General features: G+C 47.3%; 1 protein-coding gene across 1 annotated transcript in view; it reads right to left on the reverse strand.

Annotated features, from left to right (window-relative positions):
- LOC128687035 (cell adhesion molecule Dscam2-like) overlaps positions 1-25,282 on the reverse strand; it is an 817,703-nt gene that overhangs the window by 135,206 nt on the left and 657,215 nt on the right. Inside the window, exon 9 of the mRNA XM_070082408.1 lies at positions 4,423-4,564. Within this exon, the coding sequence (XP_069938509.1) occupies positions 4,423-4,564 (142 nt within the window). The remainder of the gene's footprint in view (positions 1-4,422; positions 4,565-25,282) is intronic.

Below are 25,282 nucleotides of genomic sequence, written 5' to 3' on the forward strand. Positions count from 1 at the left end.
CCTGCCCTGTCCTTCCCACCACTCACCTGCCCTGTCCTTCCCACCACTCACCTGCCCTGCCCTTCCAACCACTCACCTGCCCTGTCCTTCCCACCACTCACCTGCCCTGTCCTTCCCACCACTCACCTGCCCTGTCCTTCCCACCACTCACCTGCCCTGCCCTTCCAACCACTCACCTGCCCTGCCCTTCCCACCACTCACCTGCCCTGCCCTTCCAACCACTCACCTGCCCTGCCCTTCCAACCACTCACCTGCCCTGTCCTTCCCACCACTCACCTGCCCTGTCCTTCCCACCACTCACCTGCCCTGCCCTTCCAACCACTCACCTGCCCTGCCCTTCCCACCACTCACCTGCCCTGCCCTTCCAACCACTCACCTGCCCTGCCCTTCCCACCACTCACCTGCCCTGTCCTTCCCACCACTCACCTGCCCTGTCCTTCCCACCACTCACCTGCCCTGTCCTTCCCACCACTCACCTGCCCTGCCCTTCCAACCACTCACCTGCCCTGCCCTTCCAACCACTCACCTGCCCTGTCCTTCCCACCACTCACCTGCCCTGTCCTTCCCACCACTCACCTGCCCTGCCCTTCCAACCACTCACCTGCCCTGTCCTTCCCACCACTCACCTGCCCTGCCCTTCCAACCACTCACCTGCCCTGCCCTTCCAACCACTCACCTGCCCTGTCCTTCCCACCACTCACCTGCCCTGTCCTTCCCACCACTCACCTGCCCTGCCCTTCCAACCACTCACCTGCCCTGTCCTTCCCACCACTCACCTGCCCTGTCCTTCCCACCACTCACCTGCCCTGTCCTTCCCACCACTCACCTGCCCTGTCCTTCCCACCACTCACCTGCCCTGTCCTTCCCACCACTCACCTGCCCTGTCCTTCCCACCACTCACCTGCCCTGTCCTTCCCACCACTCACCTGCCCTGCCCTTCCCACCACTCACCTGCCCTGTCCTTCCCACCACTCACCTGCCCTGTCCTTCCCACCACTCACCTGCCCTGTCCTTCCCACCACTCACCTGCCCTGCCCTTCCAACCACTCACCTGCCCTGCCCTTCCAACCACTCACCTGCCCTGTCCTTCCCACCACTCACCTGCCCTGTCCTTCCCACCACTCACCTGCCCTGTCCTTCCCACCACTCACCTGCCCTGCCCTTCCAACCACTCACCTGCCCTGCCCTTCCAACCACTCACCTGCCCTGCCCTTCCAACCACTCACCTGCCCTGTCCTTCCCACCACTCACCTGCCCTGTCCTTCCAACCACTCACCTGCCCTGTCCTTCCAACCACTCACCTGCCCTGTCCTTCCCACCACTCACCTGCCCTGTCCTTCCAACCACTCACCTGCCCTGTCCTTCCAACCACTCACCTGCCCTGCCCTTCCAACCACTCACCTGCCCTGTCCTTCCCACCACTCACCTGCCCTGTCCTTCCAACCACTCACCTGCCCTGTCCTTCCAACCACTCACCTGCCCTGTCCTTCCAACCACTCACCTGCCCTGTCCTTCCCACCACTCACCTGCCCTGTCCTTCCAACCACTCACCTGCCCTGTCCTTCCAACCACTCACCTGCCCTGCCCTTCCAACCACTCACCTGCCCTGCCCTTCCAACCACTCACCTGCCCTGCCCTTCCAACCACTCACCTGCCCTGTCCTTCCCACCACTCACCTGCCCTGTCCTTCCAACCACTCACCTGCCCTGTCCTTCCAACCACTCACCTGCCCTGTCCTTCCAACCACTCACCTGCCCTGTCCTTCCCACCACTCACCTGCCCTGTCCTTCCAACCACTCACCTGCCCTGTCCTTCCAACCACTCACCTGCCCTGTCCTTCCCACCACTCACCTGCCCTGTCCTTCCAACCACTCACCTGCCCTGTCCTTCCCACCACTCACCTGCCCTGTCCTTCCCACCACTCACCTGCCCTGTCCTTCCAACCACTCACCTGCCCTGCCCTTCCCACCACTCACCTGCCCTGTCCTTCCCACCACTCACCTGCCCTGTCCTTCCCACCACTCACCTGCCCTGCCCTTCCAACCACTCACCTGCCCTGTCCTTCCCACCACTCACCTGCCCTGTCCTTCCCACCACTCACCTGCCCTGTCCTTCCCACCACTCACCTGCCCTGTCCTTCCCACCACTCACCTGCCCTGCCCTTCCAACCACTCACCTGCCCTGTCCTTCCCACCACTCACCTGCCCTGCCCTTCCAACCACTCACCTGCCCTGTCCTTCCCACCACTCACCTGCCCTGCCCTTCCAACCACTCACCTGCCCTGTCCTTCCCACCACTCACCTGCCCTGTCCTTCCCACCACTCACCTGCCCTGCCCTTCCAACCACTCACCTGCCCTGTCCTTCCAACCACTCACCTGCCCTGTCCTTCCCACCACTCACCTGCCCTGTCCTTCCCACCACTCACCTGCCCTGTCCTTCCCACCACTCACCTGCCCTGTCCTTCCCACCACTCACCTGCCCTGTCCTTCCCACCACTCACCTGCCCTGTCCTTCCCACCACTCACCTGCCCTGTCCTTCACACCACTCACCTGCCCTGTCCTTCCCACCACTCACCTGCCCTGCCCTTCCCACCACTCACCTGCCCTGTCCTTCCCACCACTCACCTGCCCTGCCCTTCCAACCACTCACCTGCCCTGTCCTTCCCACCACTCACCTGCCCTGTCCTTCCAACCACTCACCTGCCCTGTCCTTCCCACCACTCACCTGCCCTGTCCTTCCCACCACTCACCTGCCCTGTCCTTCCCACCACTCACCTGCCCTGTCCTTCCCACCACTCACCTGCCCTGTCCTTCCCACCACTCACCTGCCCTGCCCTTCCAACCACTCACCTGCCCTGTCCTTCCCACCACTCACCTGCCCTGCCCTTCCAACCACTCACCTGCCCTGTCCTTCCCACCACTCACCTGCCCTGTCCTTCCCACCACTCACCTGCCCTGTCCTTCCCACCACTCACCTGCCCTGCCCTTCCAACCACTCACCTGCCCTGTCCTTCCCACCACTCACCTGCCCTGTCCTTCCCACCACTCACCTGCCCTGCCCTTCCCACCACTCACCTGCCCTGCCCTTCCAACCACTCCCTGCCCCCTTCCAACCACTCACCTGCCCTGTCCTTCCCACCACTCACCTGCCCTGTCCTTCCCACCACTCACCTGCCCTGCCCTTCCAACCACTCACCTGCCCTGTCCTTCCCACAACTCACCTGCCCTGCCCTTCCAACCACTCACCTGCCCTGTCCTTCCCACCACTCACCTGCCCTGCCCTTCCAACCACTCACCTGCCCTGCCCTTCCCACCACTCACCTGCCCTGTCCTTCCCACCACTCACCTGCCCTGTCCTTCCCACCACTCACCTGCCCTGTCCTTCCCACCACTCACCTGCCCTGTCCTTCCCACCACTCACCTGCCCTGTCCTTCCCACCACTCACCTGCCCTGCCCTTCCAACCACTCACCTGCCCTGTCCTTCCCACCACTCACCTGCCCTGCCCTTCCAACCACTCACCTGCCGTGTCCTTCCCACCACTCACCTGCCCTGCCCTTCCCACCACTCACCTGCCCTGTCCTTCCCACCACTCACCTGCCCTGCCCTTCCAACCACTCACCTGCCCTGCCCTTCCCACCACTCACCTGCCCTGTCCTTCCCACCACTCACCTGCCCTGTCCTTCCCACCACTCACCTGCCCTGTCCTTCCCACCACTCACCTGCCCTGTCCTTCCCACCACTCACCTGCCCTGTCCTTCCCACCACTCACCTGCCCTGTCCTTCCCACCACTCACCTGCCCTGTCCTTCCCACCACTCACCGGCCCTGTCCTTCCCACCACTCACCTGCCCTGCCCTTCCCACCACTCACCTGCCCTGTCCTTCCCACCACTCACCTGCCCTGTCCTTCCCACCACTCACCTGCCCTGTCCTTCCCACCACTCACCTGCCCTGCCCTTCCCACCACTCACCTGCCCTGCCCTTCCCACCACTCACCTGCCCTGTCCTTCCCACCACTCACCTGCCCTGCCCTTCCCACCACTCACCTGCCCTGTCCTTCCCACCACTCACCTGCCCTGTCCTTCCCACCACTCACCTGCCCTGCCCTTCCAACCACTCACCTGCCCTGCCCTTCCCACCACTCACCTGCCCTGTCCTTCCCACCACTCACCTGCCCTGTCCTTCCCACCACTCACCTGCCCTGTCCTTCCCACCACTCACCTGCCCTACCCTTCCAACCACTCACCTGCCCTGTCCTTCCAACCACTCACCTGCCCTGCCCTTCCAACCACTCACCTGCCCTACCCTTCCAACCACTCACCTGCCCTACCCTTCCAACCACTCACCTGCCCTGCCCTTCCAACCACTCACCTGCCCTGCCCTTCCAACCACTCACCTGCCCTACCCTTCCAACCACTCACCTGCCGTCAGGTGGCAGAGACTTGCCGTTACGGAGCCAGGAGACAGAGGTGATGGGGTGACCTTGTACAACACAGCGGAACTCTGCTGTCTTACCCATGTCCACCACCAGCCTTCTTGGTGACACGTGGACGCTGAGTGCCTCTGTGTGAGACAAACACCTGCTATTATACTGTGTGGGAGAACACCTGTTATACTGTGTGGAGGAGCAACACCTGCTGTTATACTGTGTGGGTGAACAACACCTGCTATTATACTGTGTGGGAGAACAACACCTGCTGTTATACTGTGTGGGTGAACAACACCTGCTGATATACTGTGCGGAGGAGCAACACCTGCTGTTATACTGTGTGGAGGATCAACACCTGCTGTTATACTGTGTGGGAGAACAACACCTGCTGTTATACTGTGTGGGAGAACAACACCTGCTGTTATACTGTGTGGAGGAGCAACACCTGCTGTTATACTGTGTGGGAGAACAACACCTGCTGTTATACTGTGTGGGAGAACAACACCTGCTGTTATACTGTGTGGGTGAACAACACCTGCTGATATACTGTGCGGAGGAGCAACACCTGCTGTTATATTGTGTGGTGGAACAATACCTGCTGTTATACTGTAGAGGAGCAACACCTGCTGTTATAGTGTGTGGGAGAACAACACCTGCAGTTATACTGTGTGGGTGAACAACACCTGCTGATAAACTGTGAGGAGGAGCAACACCTGCTGTTATACTGTGTAGTGGAACAACACCTGCTGTTATACTGTGTAGTGGAACAACACCTGCTGTTATATTGTAGAAGAGCAACACCTGCTGTTATAGTGTGTGGGGGAGCAACACCTGTTATACTGTCTGGAGGAACAACACCTGCTGTTATACTGTGTGGGAGAACAACACCTGCTGTTATACTGTGTGGGAGAACAACACCTGCTGTTATACTGTGTGGGAGAACAACACCTGCTGTTATACTGTGGAGGAACAATACCTGCTGTTATACTGTGTGGTGGAACAACACCTGCTGTTATACTGTGGAGGAACAATACCTGCTGTTATACTGTGTGGTGGAACAACACCTGCTGTTACACTGTGGAGGAACAACACCTGTTGTTATAGTGTATGGGGTAGAAACACCTGCTATAATAGTGTGTGAGAGACCAACAACTGCTGTTATACTGTGCGATAGACTAACACCTGCTGTTATACTGTGTGATAGACTAACACTTGCTGTTATACTGCGTAGTGGAACAACACCTGCTATTATAGTGTGTGGGAGAACACCTGTTATACTGTGTGGTGGAACAACACCTGCTGTTATACTGTGTGGTGGAACAACACCTGCTGTTATACTGTGTGGTCGAACAACACCTACTGTTATAATGTGTGATCGAACAGCACCTGCTGTTATACTGTGAAGGAGCAACACCTGCTGTTATACTGTGTTGAACAACACCTGCTGTTATACTGTGGGGGAGCAACACCTGCTGTTATACTGTGTTGAACAACACCTGCTGTTATACTGTGGGGGAGCAACACCTGCTGTTATACTGTGTGGAACAACACCTGCTGTTATACTGTGGGGGAGCAACACCTGCTGTTATAATGTGTGGAAGAACGCCTGTTATACTGTGTGGTGGAACAACACCTGCTGTTACATTGTGTGGTGGAACAACACCTGCTATTATACTGTGTGGAGGAGCAATACCTGGTGTTATACTGTGTGAAGGAACAACACCTGCTGTTATACTGTGGAGAAGCAACACCTGCTGTTATACTGTGTGGAGGAAAAACACCTCTTATACTGTGTGGAGGAACAACACCTGCCGTTATACTATGGAGGAGCAACACCTGCTGCTACAATGTGTGGGAGAACAACACCTGCCGTTATACTGTGGAGGAGCAACACCTGCTGTTACAATGTGTGTGAGACCAACACCTGCTGTTATACTGTGTGTGAGACCAACACCTGCTGTTATACTGTGTGGGAGACCAACACCTGCTGTTATACTGTGTGGGAGACCAACACCTGCTGTTATACTGTGTGTGAGACCAACACCTGCTGTTATACTGTGTGTGAGACCAACACCTGCTGTTATACTGTGTGTGAGACCAACACCTGCTGTTATACTGTGTGGGAGACCAACACCTGCTGTTATACTGTGTGTGAGACCAACACCTGCTGTTATACTGTGTGGGAGACCAACACCTGCTGTTATACTGTGTGTGAGACCAACACCTGCTGTTATACTGTGTGTGAGACCAACACCTGCTGTTATACTGTGTGTGAGACCAACACCTGCTGTTATACTGTGTGTGAGACCAACACCTGCTGTTATACTGTGTGGGAGACCAACACCTGCTGTTATACTGTGTGTGAGACCAACACCTGCTGTTATACTGTGTGTGAGACCAACACCTGCTGTTATACTGTGTGGGAGACCAACACCTGCGGTTATACTGTGTGTGAGACCAACACCTGCTGTTATACTGTGTGTGAGACCAACACCTGCTGTTATACTGTGTGTGAGACCAACACCTGCTGTTATACTGTGTGTGAGACCAACACCTGCGGTTATACTGTGTGGGAGACCAACACCTGCTGTTATACTGTGTGGGAGACCAACACCTGCGGTTATACTGTGTGGGAGACCAACACCTGCTGTTATACTGTGTGTGAGACCAACACCTGCGGTTATACTGTGTGGGAGACCAACACCTGCTGTTATACTGTGTGTGAGACCAACACCTGCGGTTATACTGTGTGGGAGACCAACACCTGCTGTTATACTGTGTGTGAGACCAACACCTGCTGTTATACTGTGTGGGAGACCAACACCTGCGGTTATACTGTGTGGGAGACCAACACCTGCGGTTATACTGTGTGGGAGACCAACACCTGCGGTTATACTGTGTGTGAGACCAACACCTGCTGTTATACTGTGTGTGAGACCAACACCTGCGGTTATACTGTGTGTGAGACCAACATCTGCGGTTATACTGTGTGGGAGACCAACACCTGCTGTTATACTGTGTGTGAGACCAACACCTGCGGTTATACTGTGTGTGAGACCAACACCTGCGGTTATACTGTGTGGGAGACCAACACCTGCTGTTATACTGTGTGTGAGACCAACACCTGCTGTTATACTGTGTGTGAGACCAACACCTGCGGTTATACTGTGTGGGAGACCAACACCTGCTGTTATACTGTGTGTGAGACCAACACCTGCTGTTATACTGTGTGGGAGACCAACACCTGCGGTTATACTGTGTGGGAGACCAACACCTGCTGTTATACTGTGTGTGAGACCAACACCTGGTGCTACAATGTGTGTGAGACCAACACCTGCTGTTATACTGTGTGTGAGACCAACACCTGCGGTTATTTATTAATAAAATTCAGTTAAAGAACGCTTATTACATCTAACATGCGAGGCTCAACAATGACAACACGCACAAATTTTTATATATACATATATATAAAGGTGTTTATATATATATATATATATATATATATATATATATATATATATATATATATATATATATACATACACACAATGCAAGGAATTCGCGAGAGCAGGCGAAATATACACAAACACTGATCTCTGGCTGAAGGAGACTCGAACCTACGAACCTTGGAACAAGGTACGCAGTGCTATACTAATCTCACCACACTGGACAATACCTTGGCGTGCAGCTTGCGCTACACGTTGATCCAAGTCAGCCAGCTTTCAGGGAGAAGGCTTACAGCTTTTCATCTCATCCCCTGCATGCATCAGCCTTACTAGAGATTTTAACAATGCAAGGAATTCGCAAGAGCAGGCGAGATGAAAAGCTGAAAGTCTTCTCCCTGAAAGCTGGCTGCCTTGGATCAAACGTCTAGCGCAAGCTGGAAGCCAATGTATTGGTCCAGTGTGGTGAGAATGGTAAGGCACTGCGTACCTTGTTCCAAGGTTCGTAGGTTCGAGTCTCCTTCGGCCAGAGATCAGTGTTTGTGTATATTTCGCCTGCTCTCGCGAATTCCTTGCATTGTGTGTATGTATATATATATATATAATTATATATATATTATATATATATATATATATATATATATATATATATATATATATATATAATGTATATATATAATGTCGTGCCGAATAGGCAGAACTTGTGATCTTGGCTTAAATAGCAACGCTCATCTTGCCATATAGGACATGTGAAAATTTGTGTATGCAATAATTTCGCCAAAATCATTCTGAACCTAACGAAAAAATATATTTCACTGCGTTTGTTTAGTATTAAATTACTGTAAACAAATCTAAAATATATTTAGTTGGGTTAGGCTAAAATAAATTGTTCTTGTTATAATAAGGTTAGGTAAGTTTTCTAAGATTCTTTTGGTGCAAAATTAAAATTTTTTACATTGACATTAATGGAAAAAAATATATATTTAAACGTATAAGAGAAAATTTTAGAAAGGACTTAATTTTAAATAAGTTCTTGCTAATTGACCAGTTTTACATATTCGGCACGAATAGCCACCCAGGATAACCCGAGAAAGTCAGTGCGTCATCGAGGACTGTCTAACTTATTTCCATTGGGGTCCTCAATCTTGTCCCCCAGGATGCGACCCACACCAGTCGACTAACACCCAGGTACCTATTTGTTGCTAGCTGAACAGGTCAACAGGTGTAAGGAAACGTGTCGAAATGTTTCCACCCCCCGGGAATCGAACCCGGGCCCACTGTGTGTGAAGCAGGAGCTTTAGCCACCAGGCCACCAGGCCTGGTGGCCCCTCGCACACAAAAGCTCCTTTACCCCCTCCCTCCAACCTTTCCTAGGCTGCCCCTACCCCACCTTCCCTCCACTACAGATTTATACACTCCTGAAGTAATTTTATTTCGTTCCACCCTCTCTACGTATCCAAACCATCTCAATAACCCATCCTCAGCCCTCTGGATAATAGTTTTGGTAATCTCGTACCTCTTCCTAATCTCCAAACTATGGATTCTCTGCATTATATTGACACTACACATTGCCCTCAGACATGACATCTCCACTGCCTCCAGCCTTCTTCTTGTTACAACATTCACAACTCATGCTTCGCACTCATACAAGAGCGTTGGTATAACTATACTTTCATACATTCTCCTCTTTGCTTTCATGGATAAAGTTCTTTGTCTCCACAGATTCATCAGTGCACCACTTACCTTTTCCCCCTCGTCAATTCTATGATTCACCTAATCTTTCATAGGCCCATCTGCTGACACGTTCACTCCTAAATTTCTGACTATATTCACCTCCTCCATACTCCCTCCAATCTGATACCCAATCTTCCGTTACCTAATTTTTTTTTGTTCTCATCACCTTACACTTTCCTATATTCACTTTTAATTTCCTTCTTTTACATACCACACCAAACTCATTAACCAACCTCTGCAACTTCTCTTCAGAATCTCCCAAAAGCACAGTGTCATCAGTAAAGAGCAACTGTGACAACTCCCACTTTGTGTTAGATTCTTTATCTTTCAACCCCACACCTCTTGCCAATTCCATCTATAAACATATTGAACAACCATGGTGATATCACACATCTCTGTCTAAGGCCTATTTTTACTGGGAAATCATCTCCCTGTCTCCTACATACTCTAACCTGAGCCTCACTATCCTCGTAAAAACTCCTCACTGCTGTCAATACCCTACTTCCTATTCCATACACCTGCAACATCTGCCACATTGCCCCCCTATCCACCCTATCATACCTCTTTTCCAAATCCATAAATGCCACAAAAACTTCTTTACCCTTATCTAAATACTGTTCACCTATATGTTTCACTCCAAACACTTGGTCTACACACCTTCTACCCTTCCTAAAGCTTCCTTGTTCATCTGCTATCCTACTCTCCGTCTGTTAATTCTTTCAATAATAACTCTACCATACACTTTACCAGGTATACTCAACAGACTTATTTCCCTATAATGCTTACACTCACTTTTGCCCCCTTTGCCTTTATACAAAGGAACTATGCATGTTGTCTATCAATACCTAGGTACCTTACCTTCTTCCATACATTTATTACATAAAAGCACTAACCACTCCAAAACTATATCCCCATCTGCTTTTAACATTTCTATCTTTATCCCATCATTCTACCCACTGCCTCACAAACTTCCCCACACTCACAACTGGCTCTTCCTCACTCCTACAAGATGTTATTCCTCCTTGCCCTATACACAAAGTCACAGCTTCCCTATCTTCATCTCCATTGAACAATTCCTCAAAATATTCTCTCCATCTTCCCGATATCTCTAGCTCTCCGTTTAATAACTCTCCTATTTTTAACAATTAAATCCATTCATTCCCTAGGCTTCCTCAACTTATTAATGTCACTCCAAAACTTTTTCTTATTTTAACTATATATATATATATATATATATATATATATATATATATATATATATATATATATATATATATATATATATATATATATATATATATATTATTATCACACTGGCCGATTCCCACCAAGGTAGGGTGGCCCGAAAAGGAAAAACTTTCACCATTATTCACTCCATCACTGTCTTGCCAGAAGGGTGCTTTACACTACAGTTTTTAAACTACAACATTAACACCCCTCCTTCAGAGTGCAGGCACTGTACTTCCCATCTCCAGGACTCAAGTCCGGCCTGCCGGTTTCCCTGAACCCCTTCATAAATGTTACTTTGCTCACACTCCAACAGCACGTCAAGTATTAAAAACCATTTGTCTCCATTCACTCCTATCAAACATGCTCACGCATGCCTGCTGGAAGTCCAAGCCCCTCGCACACAAAACCTCCTTTACCCCCTCCCTCCAACCTTTCCTAGGCCGACCCCTACCCCGCCTTCCTTCCACTACAGACTGATACACTCTTGAAGTCATTCTGTTTCGCTCCATTCTCTCTACATGTCCGAACCACCTCAACAACCCTTCCTCAGCCCTCTGGACAGCAGTTTTGGTAATCCCGCACCTCCTCCTAACTTCCAAACTACGAATTCTCTGCATTATATTCACACCACACATTGCCCTCAGACATGTCATCTCCACTGCCTCCAGTCTTCTTCTCGCTGCAACATTCATCACCCATGCTTCACACCCATATAAGAGCGTTGGTAAAACTATACTCTCATACATTCCCCTCTTTGCCTCCAAGGACAAAGTTCTTTGTCTCCACAGACTCCTAAGTGCACCACTCACTCTTTTCCCCTCATCAATTCTACGATTCACCTCATCTTTCATAGACCCATCCGCTGACACGTCCACTCCCAAATATCTGAATACATTCACCTCCTCCATACTCTCTCCCTCCAATCTGATATTCAATCTTTCATCACCTAATCTTTTTGTTATTCTCATAACCTTACTCTTTCCTGTATTCACCTTTAACTTTCTTCCCTTGCACACTCTACCAAATTCATCCACCAATCTCTGCAACTTCTCTTCAGAATCTCCCAAGAGCACAGTGTCATCAGCAAAGAGCAGCTGTGACAACTCCCACTTTGTGAGTGATTCTTTATCTTTTAACTCCACGCCTTTTGCCAAGACCCTCGCATTTACTTCTCTTACAACCCCATCTATAAATATATTAAACAACCACAGTGACATCACACATCCTTGTCTAAGGCCTACTTTTACTGGGAAATAATTTCCCTCTTTCCTACATACTCTAACTTGAGTCTCACTATCCTCGTAAAAACTCTTCACTGCTTTCAGTAACCTACCTCCTACACCATACACTTGCAACATCTGCCACATTTCCCCCCTATCCACCCTGTCATACGCCTTTTCCAAATCCATAAATGCCACAAAGACCTCTTTAGCCTTATCTAAATACTGTTCACTTATATGTTTCACTGTAAACACCTGGTCCACACACCCCCTACCTTTCCTAAAGCCTCCTTGTTCATCTGCTATCCTATTCTCCGTCTTACTCTTAATTCTTTCAATAATAACTCTACCATACACTTTACCAGGTATACTCAGCAGACTTATCCCCCTATAATTTTTGCACTCTCTTTTATCCCCTTTGCCTTTATACAAAGGAACTATGCATGCTCTCTGCCAATCCCTAGGTACCTTACCCTCTTCCATACATTTATTAAATAATTGCACCAACCACTCCAAAACTATATCCCCACCTGCTTTTAACATTTCTATCTTTATCCCATCAATCCCGGCTGCCTTACCCCCTTTCATTTTACCTACTGCCTCACGAACTTCCCCCACACTCACAACTGGCTCTTCCTCACTCCTACAAGATGTTATTCCTCCTTGTCCTATACACGAAATCACAGCTTCCCTATCTTCATCAACATTTAACAATTCCTCAAAATATTCCCTCCATCTTCCCAATACCTCTAACTCTCCATTTAATAACTCGCCTCTCCTATTTTTAACTGACAAATCCATTTGTTCTCTAGGCTTTCTTAACTTGTTAATCTCACTCCAAAACTTTTTCTTTATATATATACGAACACTGATCTCTGGCCAAAGGAGACTCGAACCTATGAACCTTGGAACAAGGTACGCAGTTCTTTACCATTCTCACCACACTGGACCAATACCTTGGCGTCCAGCTTACGCTACATGTTGATCCAAGGCAGCCAGCTGTCAGGGAGACGGCTTACAGCTTTTCATCTCATCCCCTGCATGCATCAACCAGCTAGAGATTTTAACAATGCAAGGATTTCGCAAGAGCAGGCGAAATATACACAGACACTGATCTCTGGCCGAAGGAAACTCGAACCTACGAACCTTGGAGCAAGGTACGCAGTGCTTTACCATTCTCACCACACTGGACCAATACCTTGGCGTCCAGCTTACACTAGACGTGGATCCAAGGCAGCCAGCTTTCAGGGAGAAGGCTTACAGCTTGTCATCTCATCCCCTGCATGCATCGACCAACTAGAGATTTTAACAATGCAAGGAATTCGCAAGAGCAGGCGAAATATACACAATGATCTCTGGCCGAAGGAGACTCGAACCTATGAACCTTGGAACAAGGTATGCAGTGCTTTACCATTCTCACCACACTGGACCAATACCTTGGCGTCCAGCTTATGCTAGACGTTGATCCAAGGCAGCCAGCTTTCAGGGAGAAGGCTTACAACTTTTCATCTCATCCCCTGCATGCATCAACCAACTAGAGATTTTAACAATGCAAGGAATTCGCAAGAGCAGGCGAAATATACACAAACTCTGATTTCTGGCCGAAGGAGATTCGAATGTACGAACCTTGGAACAAGGCACGCAATTCTTTACCATTCTCACCACACTGGACCAATACCTTACCTTTATACCTTTGAAGAATTTCGAGAGTATATCTACTCTCTGAGCCCGGCCATGGGCCAGGCTCGTCTGGTGCTCGCCTGGTCAATCAGGCTGTTGCTAGTGGAGGCCTGCTGCCCCACATATCCATCACAGCCTGGTTGATCTGGCACCTGGTGAAGATACTTGTCTAGTTTCCTCTTGAAGGCTTCAACACTTGTTCCAGCAGTGTTTCTGATATCTTCTGGTGCGATGTTGAAAAGTCTGGGACCCCAGATGTTGATACAGTGTTCCCTTATTGTGCCCACCGCACCCCTGCTCCTCACTGGGTCTATTTTACACTTCCTCCCATATCTCTCACTCCAGTATGTTGTTATGGCAGTGTGCAGATTTGGGACCAAGCCCTCGAGTACCTTCCAGGTATATATTATCATGTACCTCTCTCTCCTCCGTTCCAATGAGTACATGTTCAAGACTTGCAGGCGTTCCCAGTAGTTTAGGTGCTTTACTGGCTCAATGTGAGCCGTAAACGATCTCTGCATTTGTTCCAGCTCCGATATTTCTCCTGCCCTGAACGGGGCCGTCAGCACTGAGCAATATTCTAAGTGAGGGAGCACTAGCGATTTGAAGAGGGTCACCATCCTCATTATTTCCCATGTTTTGAAAGTTCTCAATACCCACCCCGTCATCTTCCTGGCTGTCGTGATCTTTGTCTTGTTATGGTCTTTAAAAGAAAGGTCCGCTGACATAATTATTCCTAGGTCTTCTACGTGTTCATTTTGTTCTATTTGATGATCCTCTTGAGTTTTGTATAGTGCCCCTTTTCAGTTCATTTTTTCCATACCTAAGCAGTTGGAACTTATCACCAGTGAACGTCATATTGTTTTCCAGTGCCCACTGGAGAACCCTGTTTATGTCTTCCTGTACTTTTTCAGTGTCCTCTACCGTACTGACTTTCATGCTTATTTTAGTGTCATCTGCAAATGATGATACAAAAGTGTGCCGGGTGTTTTTGTCTATGTCTGCTATGAGGATGAGGAACAGCAGAGGTGCCAGGACAGTGCCTTGGCGCACTGAGCTTTTGACCTCGCTGATGCTGGATCTTGCCCTGTTCACTACTTCTTTTTGTGTTCTGTGTGTTAGGAAACCGAAAATCCATCTGCCTACCTTCCCCGTAATGTCCATGGCCTTCATTTTGTGCGCTATCACTCCATAATTACATTTGTCAAACACCTTTGCAAAATCTGTGTAAATCACATCTGTGTTTTTGTCGTCTTCCAGTGCCTCCGTAATTCTGTCATAATGGTTCAGCAGCTGTGACAGACATGATCGTCCTGCTCTAAAACCATGCTGGGTCGGGTTATGTTGGTTGTGCTGGTCCATGGAATTTGTAACCTGCGAGATTTTAGGGCTACTTACTGGTCTGTAATTTGTAGCTAGTGCTCTACTACCTCCCTTATGCAAAGGAGCTATGTCTGCACTCTTTAAGGCCTCCGGTATTTCACCTAGATCTAAGCTCTTTCTCCAAAGAAAACTGAGGGTTCGTGCTAGTGGTACTTTGCACTTCTTTATAAACAGAACATTCCATGAATTTGGTCCAGGTTCTGAGTGAGTGGGCATGTTTTCCATTTCTTTTTTGAAATCTTTGGGATTTGTACTAATGTCAGTTAGTTGGTCTGTGCGGCCTTCTTCTGGAGTGAAAAAATATTTCTGCATTTTTCTACCTTGCTGTCATTTAGTGGGTTGCTGAACACCGACTCACACTGTTCTTTTAGGATTTCACTCATTTCCTGTTCATCGTCAGTATATGAGTCTCCTCTCAGTAGTGGTCCAGTTCTACAGGTAGTTCTTAGCTTGGATTTTGCGTAGGAATAGAAATATTTTGGGTTTCTTGCAATATCCTGTATGGCCCTTTGTTCCCTTTGTACTTCTTCTGTGAGGTACAACATCCTAAGTTATTGCTCTAATTCAGTGATCTCTCTGCTAAGTCTGTCTTTCTTCTGTTGTAGAATATTTGTGTTTTTAAGCAGTTCAGTAACCCATTTTCTTCTTCTGTTCCATCTCCTACGCTCTCTCTCTATATCTGATCTTCCTCTCGGTTTCCTCAATGGTACATGTTTCATACATACTTTGTATGCTTGGCGTCCAGCTTACACTAGACGTTGATCCAAGACAGCCAGCTATCAGGGAGAAGGCTTACAGCTTTTCATCTCTTTCCCTGCATTTGTGCACACTCCAGTACAACCATCAACTTCAGTACCAGAACCTCTACCATCCACCTCAGCCCAGTAGAACCACAACATAACTCTCCACTCTCTTCACAATCATCCACAAACACCAGCACCCACAATTTAAGGTAAGAAATACTATTATTTCTGTTGCATTTGTCATCTTAAGCAGTAAAATCAACATAATACATCACAACAATGAACTACAATTACATATTCACTTCTATTTTTGTAAGATTTTTGTATGTATATATATACATACATACATACCGTCATTTAACACGGTGGTTATGTTCCTGAAAACACTGTTAGGTAAAACTGTGTAAAATGAACTGAATAACTTATGGGAAAAATAGGGTTATGTTCTTGGCAGCCCAAAAAGGCCAAACAACTTTTTCTTAGACCAAATAGGTAAAACTTGTGATTTTGGCTGAAATAGAAACACTCTTCTTACTGAATAAGGCAAGTGAAAATTTGTGTATGCAATAATTTTGCAAAAAATCATTCTGAAACTAACGAAAAAAATATGTCTGATTGTGTTTGCTTATTATTAAATTACTGTAAACTTATCTAAAATATATTTAGCTGGATTAGGCTAAATTAAATTGTGCTTGTTATAATAAGGTTAAGTAAGTTGTATTCTAAAGATCTTTTGATACAAAATTATTAATTTTTACATAATATAAATTAAAAAAAATCTTTTTAAACATGTAAGAGAAAATTTTTAGAAAAGACTTAACTTTAAATGAGTTCTTGCTAACTGATCTATTTTACCTATTGAGAATGATACACACACACACACACACACACACACATATGGTTAGCGGCTTGCTAAAAACTGAGTCATATTGGGACTTGAGTAGCTCACTCATTTCCTTGCTGTCATCTGTGTAGGACCCATCTTGTTTAAGTAGGGGATCAATACTGGATGTTGTTCTCGACTTTGATTTGGCATAGGAGAAGAAATACTTTGGGTTTCTTTCGATTTCATTTATGGCTTTCAGTTCTTCCCGCGATTCCTGACTCCTATAAGATTCCTTTAGCTTAAGTTCGATGCTTGCTATTTCTCTGACCAGTGTCTCCCTACGCATTTCAGATATATTGACCTCTTTTAGCCGCTCTGTTATTCTTTTCCGTCGCCTGTAAAGGGAGCGCCTGTCTCTTTCTATTTTACATCTACTCCTCCTTTTTCTTAGAGGAATAAGCCTTGTGCATACATCGAGTGCCACCAAGTTAATCTGTTCTAGGCATAAGTTGGGGTCTGTGTTGCTTAGTATATCTTCCCAGCTTATATCGGTTAGGACTTGGTTTACTTGGTCCCACTTTATGTTTTTGTTATTGAAGTTGAATTTGGTGAATGCTCCCTCGTGACTAGTCTCATTACGTCGGTCTGGGGCTCCGCGCATACATGACTGAACCTCAATTATGTTGTGATCTGAGTATATTGTTTTTGATATGGTGACATTTATTATCAGATCATCATTGTTAGTGAAGATGAGGTCTAGTGTATTCTCCAGTCTAGTAGGCTCTATTATTTGCTGGTTTAAATTGAATTTTGTGCAGAGATTTAAAAGCTCATGTGAGTGTGAGTTTTCATCAGAGCTGCCTCCTGGTGTTATTACTGCAACAATATTATTTGCTATATTCCTCCATTTTAGGTGCCTTAAGTTGAAATCCCCCAGGAGCAAGATGTTGGGTGCAGGAGCTGGAAGATTTTCCAGACAGTGGTCAATTTTTAACAGCTGTTTCTGGAATTGCTGGGATGTTGCATCCAGAGGCTTGTAGACTACCACAATGACTAGGTTTTGGTTCTCGACCTTTACTGCTAAAACTTCCACTACATCATTTGAGGCATTAAGCAGTTCTGTGCAAACAAGTGACTCTGCAATGTACAGGCCAACCCCCCCCCCCCCTTTTGCCTGTTCACTCTGTCACATCTATATAGGTTGTAACCTGGGATCCATATTTCGTTGTCCAAGTGATCCTTTATGTGGGTCTCAGTGAAAGCCGCGAACATTGCCTTTGCCTCTGCAAGCAGTCCACGGATGAAAGGTATTTTGTTGCTTGTTGCTGGCTTTAGACCCTGTATATTTGCAAAGAAGAATGTCATCGGACTGGTGGTATTGTTGGTACTGGGGAGTATTTTTTTCTGGCATTAGTATCTGTATCTGTTGCTTTGGAGTGGAGGCCATCGACTGTGGTTCCACTCCAGGAATGATTGGATTTGGTGTACGATTTCTGCCATTTCCTGCCAGTTTTTTTTTTCCTTCCTGGCACTAAAAAACCTCTCCCTCTTGAGTGGCTGTGGCTACCCAGGTTTTCCCATGGCCTGGATGTTTTGTATCTTTTTGTCCCCTTTAGATGGTGTGCCTGGCAATTTAAGTTGAAGCTGTTTGAGAATTTTCTCCTACCACCCCTTATATTTATATATATATATATATATATATATATATATATATATATATATATATATATATATATATATATATATTATATATATATATATATATATATATATATATATATATATATATATATATATATATATATATATATATATATATATATATATATACATATATCAATAACAGCACTGCGACTAGTCAAGGAGTCGAACTCATGCTGCTTTGGTCCAACTCATGGTGAGCGAAAGACACGTGATGCTCTAGTCCACGGGACCACAGAATTCTCAAGAATGACGCACCCAGCCAAGATAGGTGTTGTACTCGTCATTCGAGAACATACGGTGGTGTGGCTGCCCCTGAGCTAATTTTATTTTACTCCCTGTTTAGTGTGCTAGCCCAACGAGCAGTATTTTATATTATTGTACTCATGAACGAGTGGTATTGATCAGTAACAACACTGCGACTAGCCAAGGAGTCGAACCCATGCTAGTCGCAGTGTTGTTATTGATCAATACCACTCGTTCGTGGGTACAATAATATATATATGGTGAGATAGATGATGAACTAGGGAAGTAGTTAATGAACTGGTTGGATTATTAAGTGGACTGCATTTTTCCTCCGGAGCTTTATAACAGTATCATGTCTGCTTAGGATAAGTTGGGTCAGTGTTTCTGAAATTAGGTAAGACCCTAAATTTTGTGTAACGATGTTAGTTGTGGCAATGACAGCTGATATCATGCACAGTTGTGGTAATCACGGCTGATATCATGCACAGTTGTGGCAATCACAGCTGATATCATGCACAGTTGTGGCAATCACAGCTGATATCATGCACAGTTGTGGCAATCACAGTTGATATCATGCACAATTGTAGCAATCACATTTGATATCATGCACAATTGTGGCAATCACAGCTGATATCATGCACAGTTGAGGCAATCACAGCTGATATCATGCACAACTGTGGCAGTCAGAGCTGATATCATGCACAGTTGTGGCAATCACAGTTGATATCATGCACAGTTGTGGTAATCACAGCTGATATCATGCACAATTGTGGCAGTCAGAGCTGATATCATGCACAATTGTGGCAGTCAGAGCTGATATCATGCACAATTGTGGCAGTCAGAGCTGATATCATGCACAGTTGTGGCAATCACAGCTGATATCAGTTTAAGTCTGCTCCTTTGATAATTAGTTTGACATTGTTCCTTGGTCCTTGTCTTCAGTTACATGGATTCAGGTTTCACCTACGTAAAATACATCACAATCTCCACACTTAATAATGTAACTTTAACCAAGTCCTTGATGGTGTTGTTGTGTATACTGGTAATCCTGGTATAAACTTTAATTAAGGACATGGACAGTTTATTGCTTGTGATCTTCACTGTTTCTTATAGACAGTGAAGCAGAATTCAGTATCCAAGAGAAAGATTTATCCCAGAAATCACATCTTGTGACACCAACTGTCTCACCCATAAACCCCCAGTTACGATAATATATCCTCAATACAGTCACCACAGCCAATTAGAAAATCAGGCTCTCCAGACACCAGCAACCACTGTAACAACAGTCAGTGGAGGAGTGTTGGGAGGTATCACATAAACAACAGCCAGTGCAGTGGAGGAGTGTTGGGAGGTATCACATAAACAACAGCCAGTGGAGGAGTGTTGGGAGGCATCACATAAACAACAGCCAGTGGAGGAGTGTTGGGAGGCATCACATAAACAACAGCCAGTGGAGGAGTGTTGGGAGGCATCACATAAACAACAGCCAGTGGAGGAGTGTTGGGAGGCATCACATAAACAACAGCCAGTGGAGGAGTGTTGGGAGGCATCACATAAACAACAGCCAGTGGAGGAGTGTTGGGAGGCATCACATAAACAACAGCCAGTGGAGGAGTGTTGGGAAGCATGACATAAACAACAGCCAGTGGAGGAGTGTTGGGAGGCATCACATAAACAACAGCCAGTGGAGGAGTGTTGGGAGGCATGACATAAACAACAGCCAGTGGAGGAGTGTTGGGAGGCATGACATAAACAACAGCCAGTGGAGGAGTGTTGGGAGGCATCACATAAACAACAGCCAGTGGAGGAGTGTTGGGAGGCATGACATAAACAACAGTCAGTGGAGGAGTGTTGGGAGGCATCACATAAACAACAGCCAGTGGAGGAGTGTTGGGAGGCATCACATAAACAACAGCCAGTGGAGGAGTGTTGGGAGGCATCACATAAACAACAGCCAGTGGAGGAGTGTTGGGAGGCATCACATAAACAACAGCCAGTGGAGGAGTGTTGGGAGGCATCACATAAACAACAGCCAGTGGAGGAGTGTTGGGAGGCATCACATAAACAACAGCCAGTGGAGGAGTGTTGGGAGGCATCACATAAACAACAGCCAGTGGAGGAGTGTTGGGAAGCATGACATAAACAACAGCCAGTGGAGGAGTGTTGGGAGGCATCACATAAACAACAGCCAGTGGAGGAGTGTTGGGAGGCATGACATAAACAACAGCCAGTGGAGGAGTGTTGGGAGGCATGACATAAACAACAGCCAGTGGAGGAGTGTTGGGAGGCATCACATAAACAACAGCCAGTGGAGGAGTGTTGGGAGGCATGACATAAACAACAGTCAGTGGAGGAGTGTTGGGAGGCATCACATAAACAACAGCCAGTGGAGGAGTGTTGGGAGGCATCACATAAACAACAGTCAGTGGAGGAGTGTTGGGAGCCATCACATAAACAACAGCCAGTGGAGGAGTGTTGGGAGGCATCACATAAACAACAGCCAGTGGAGGAGTGTTGGGAGGCATGACATAAACAACAGCAAGTGGAGGAGTGTTGGGAGGCATCACATAAACAACAACCAGTGGAGGAGTGTTGGGAGGCATGACATAAACAACAGCCAGTGGAGGAGTGTTGGGAGGCATCACATAAACAACAGCCAGTGGAGGAGTGTTGGGAGGCATCACATAAACAACAGTCAGTGGAGGAGTGTTGGGAGGCATCACATAAACAACAGCCAGTGGAGGAGTGTTGGGAGGCATCACATAAACAACAGCCAGTGGAGGAGTGTTGGGAGGCATCACATAAACAACAGCCAGTGGAGGAGTGTTGGGAGGTATGACATAAACAACAGTCAGTGTAGGAGTGTTGGGAGGCATGACATAAACAACAGTCAGTGTAGGAGTGTTGGGAGGCATGACATAAACAACAGTCAGAGTAGGAGTGTTGGGAGGTATCACATAAACAACAGTCAGTGTAGTAGTGTTGGGAGGCATCACATAAACAACAGTCGGTGGAGGAGTGTTGGGAGGCATCACATAAACAACAGTCAGTGGAGGAGTGTTGGGAGGCATGACATAAACAACAGTCAGTGTAGGAGTGTTGGGAGGCATCACATAAACAACAGTCAGTGGAGGAGTGTTGGGAGGTATCACATAAACAACAGTCAGTGTAGGAGTGTTGGGAGGCATGACATAAACAACAGCTTGTGGAGGAGTGTTGGGAGGTATGACATAAACAACGGCCAGTGGAGGAGTGTTGGGAGGCATCACATAAACAACAGTCAGTGGAGTAGTGTTGGGAGGCATCACATAAACAACAGTCAGTGGAGTAGTGTTGGGAGGCATCACATAAACAACAGTCAGTGGAGGAGTGTTGGGAGGTATCACATAAACAACAGCTAGTGGAGGAGTGTTGGGAGGCATCACATAAACAACAGTCAGTGGAGGAGTGTTGGGAGGCATCACATAAACAACAGTCAGTGTAGGAGTGTTGGGAGGCATCACATAAACAACAGTCAGTGGAGGAGTGTTGGGAGGCATCACATAAACAACAGTCAGTGGAGGAGTGTTGGGAGGCATCACATAAACAACAGGCAGTGGAGGAGTGTTGGAAGGCATCACATAAACAAGAGTCAGTGGAGGAGTGTTGGAAGGCATCACATAAACAACAGTCAGTGGAGGAGTGTTGGGAGGCATCACATAAACAACAGTCAGTGGAGGAGTGTTGGGAGGCATCACATAAACAACAGTCAGTGGAGGAGTGTTGGGAGGCATCACATAAACAACAGTCAGTGGAGGAGTGTTGGGAGGCATCACATAAACAACAGTCAGTGGAGGAGTGTTGGGAGGCATCACATAAACAACAGTCAGTGGAGGAGTGTTGGGAGGCATCACATAAACAACTGTCGGTGGAGGAGTGTTGGGAGGCATCACATAAACAACAGTCAGTGGAGGAGTGTTGGGACGCATCACATAAACAAAAGTCAGTGGAGGAATGTTGGGAGGCATCACATAAACAACAGTCAGTGGAGGAGTGTTGGGAGGCATCACATAAACAACAGTCAGTGAAGGAGTGTTGGGAGGCATCACATAAACAACTGTCGGTGGAGAAGTGTTGGGAGGCATCACATAAACAACAGTCAGTGGAGGAGTGTTGGGAGGCATCACATAAACAACTGTCGGTGGAGGAGAGTTGGGACGCATCACATAAACAACTGTCGGTGGAGGAGTGTTGGGAGGCATCACATAAACAACAGTCAGTGGAGGAGTGTTGGGAGGCATCACATAAACAACTGTCGGTGGAGGAGTGTTGGGAGGCATCACATAAACAACATTCAGTGGAGGAGTGTTGTGAGGCATCACATAAACAACAGTCAGTGGAGGAGTGCTGGGAGGCATCACATAAACAACAGTCAGTGGAGGGGTGTTGGGAGACATGACATAAACAACAGTCAGTGGAGGAGTGTTGGGAGGCATCACATAAACAACAGTCAGTGGAGGGGTGTTGGAAGGAATCACATAAACAACAGTCAATGGAGGAGTGTTGGGAGGCATCACATAAACAACAGTCAGTGTAGGAGTGTTGGGAGGCATCACATAAACAACAGTCAGTGTACGAGTGTTGGGAGGCATCACATAAACAACAGTCAGTGGAGGGGTGTTGGAAGGAATCACATAAACAACAGTCAGTGGAGGAGTGTTGGGAGGCATCACATAAACAACAGTCAGTGGAGGAGTGTTGGGAGGCATCACATAAACAACAGTCAGTGAAGGAGTGTTGGGAGGCATCACATAAACAACTGTCGGTGGAGGAGTGTTGGGAGGCATCACATAAACAACTGTCGGTGGAGGAGTGTTGGGAGGCATCACATAAACAACTGTCGGTGGAGGAGTGTTGGGAGGCATCACATAAGCAACAGTCAGTGGAGGAGTGTTGGGAGGCATCACATAAACAACAGTCAGTGGAGGAGTGCATCACATTGGGAGTGTTGGGAGGCATCACATAAACAACTGTCGGTGGAGGAGTGTTGGGAGGCATCACATAAACAACAGTCAGTGGAGGAGTGTTGGGAGGCATCACATAAACAACTGTCAGTGGAGGAGTGTTGGGAGGCATCACATAAACAACAGTCAGAGGAGGAGTGTTGGGAGGCATCACATAAACAACAGCCAGTGGAGGAGTGTTGGGAGGCATCACATAAACAACTGTCGGTGGAGGAGTGTTGGGAGGCATCACATAAACAACATTCAGTGGAGGAGTGTTGGGAGGCATCACATAAACAACAGTCAGTGGAGGAGTGTTGTGAGGCATCACATAAACAACAGTCAGTGGAGGAGTGCTGGGAGGCATCACATAAACAACAGTCAGTGGAGGGGTGTTGGGAGACATGACATAAACAACAGTCAGTGGAGGAGTGTTGGGAGGCATCACATAAACAACAGTCAGTGGAGGAGTGTTGGGAGGCATCACATAAACAACAGTCAGTGGAGGAGTGTTGGGAGGCATCACATAAACAACAGTCAGTGGAGGAGTGTTGGGAGGCATCACATAAACAACAGCTAGTGCAGGAGTGTTGGGAGGCATCACATAAACAACAGTCAGTGGAGGAGTGTTGGGAGGCATCATATAAACAACAGCTAGTGCAGGACTGATGGGAGGCATCACATAAACAACAGCTACTGCAGGAGTGTTGGGAGGCATCACATAAACAACAGCTAGTACAGGAGTGTTGGGAGGCATCACATAAACAACAGTCAGTGGAGGAGTGTTTGGAGGCGTCACATAAACAACAGTCAGTGGAGGAGTGTTGGGAGGCATCATATAAACAACAGTCAGTGGAGGAGTGTTGGGAGGCATCACATAAACAACAGCTAGTGCAGGAGTGTTGGGAGGCATCAGATAAACAACAGCTAGTGCAGGAGTGTTGGGAGGCATCACATAAACAACAGTCAGTGGAGGAGTGTTGGGAGGCATCACATAAACAACAGCTAGTGCAGGAGTGTTGGGAGGCATCACATAAACAACAGCTAGTGCAGGAGTGTTGGGAGCATCACATAAACAACAGTCAGTGGAGGAGTGTTGGGAGGCATCACATAAACAACAGTCAGTGGAGGAGTGTTAGAAGGCATCACATAAACAACAGTCAATGGAGGAGTGTTGGGAGGCATCACATAAACAACAGCTAGTGCAGGAGTGTTGGGAGGCATCACATAATCAACAGTCAGTGGAGGAGTGTTGGGAGGCATCACATAAACAACAGTCAGTGAAGGAGTGTTGGGAGGCATCACATAAACAACAGTCAGTGTAAGAGTGTTGGGAGGCATCACATAAACAACAGTCAGTGGAGGAGTGTTGGGAGGCATCACATAAACAACAGTCAGTGGAGGAGTGTTGGGAGGCATCACATAAACAACATCTAGTGGAGGAGTGTTGGGAGGCATCACATAAACAACAGTCAGTGGAGGAGTGTTGGGAGGCATCACATAAACAACAGCTAGTGCAGGAGTGTTGGGAGGCATCACATAAACAACAGTCAGTGGAGGAGTGTTGGGAGGGATCACATAAACAACAGCTAGTGGAGGAGTGTTGGGAGGCATCACATAAACAACAGCTAGTGGAGGAGTGTTGGGAGGCATCACATAAACAA

Source organism: Cherax quadricarinatus, chromosome 7 (genome assembly GCF_038502225.1).
Source record: "Cherax quadricarinatus isolate ZL_2023a chromosome 7, ASM3850222v1, whole genome shotgun sequence".
NCBI lineage: Eukaryota > Metazoa > Arthropoda > Malacostraca > Decapoda > Parastacidae > Cherax > Cherax quadricarinatus.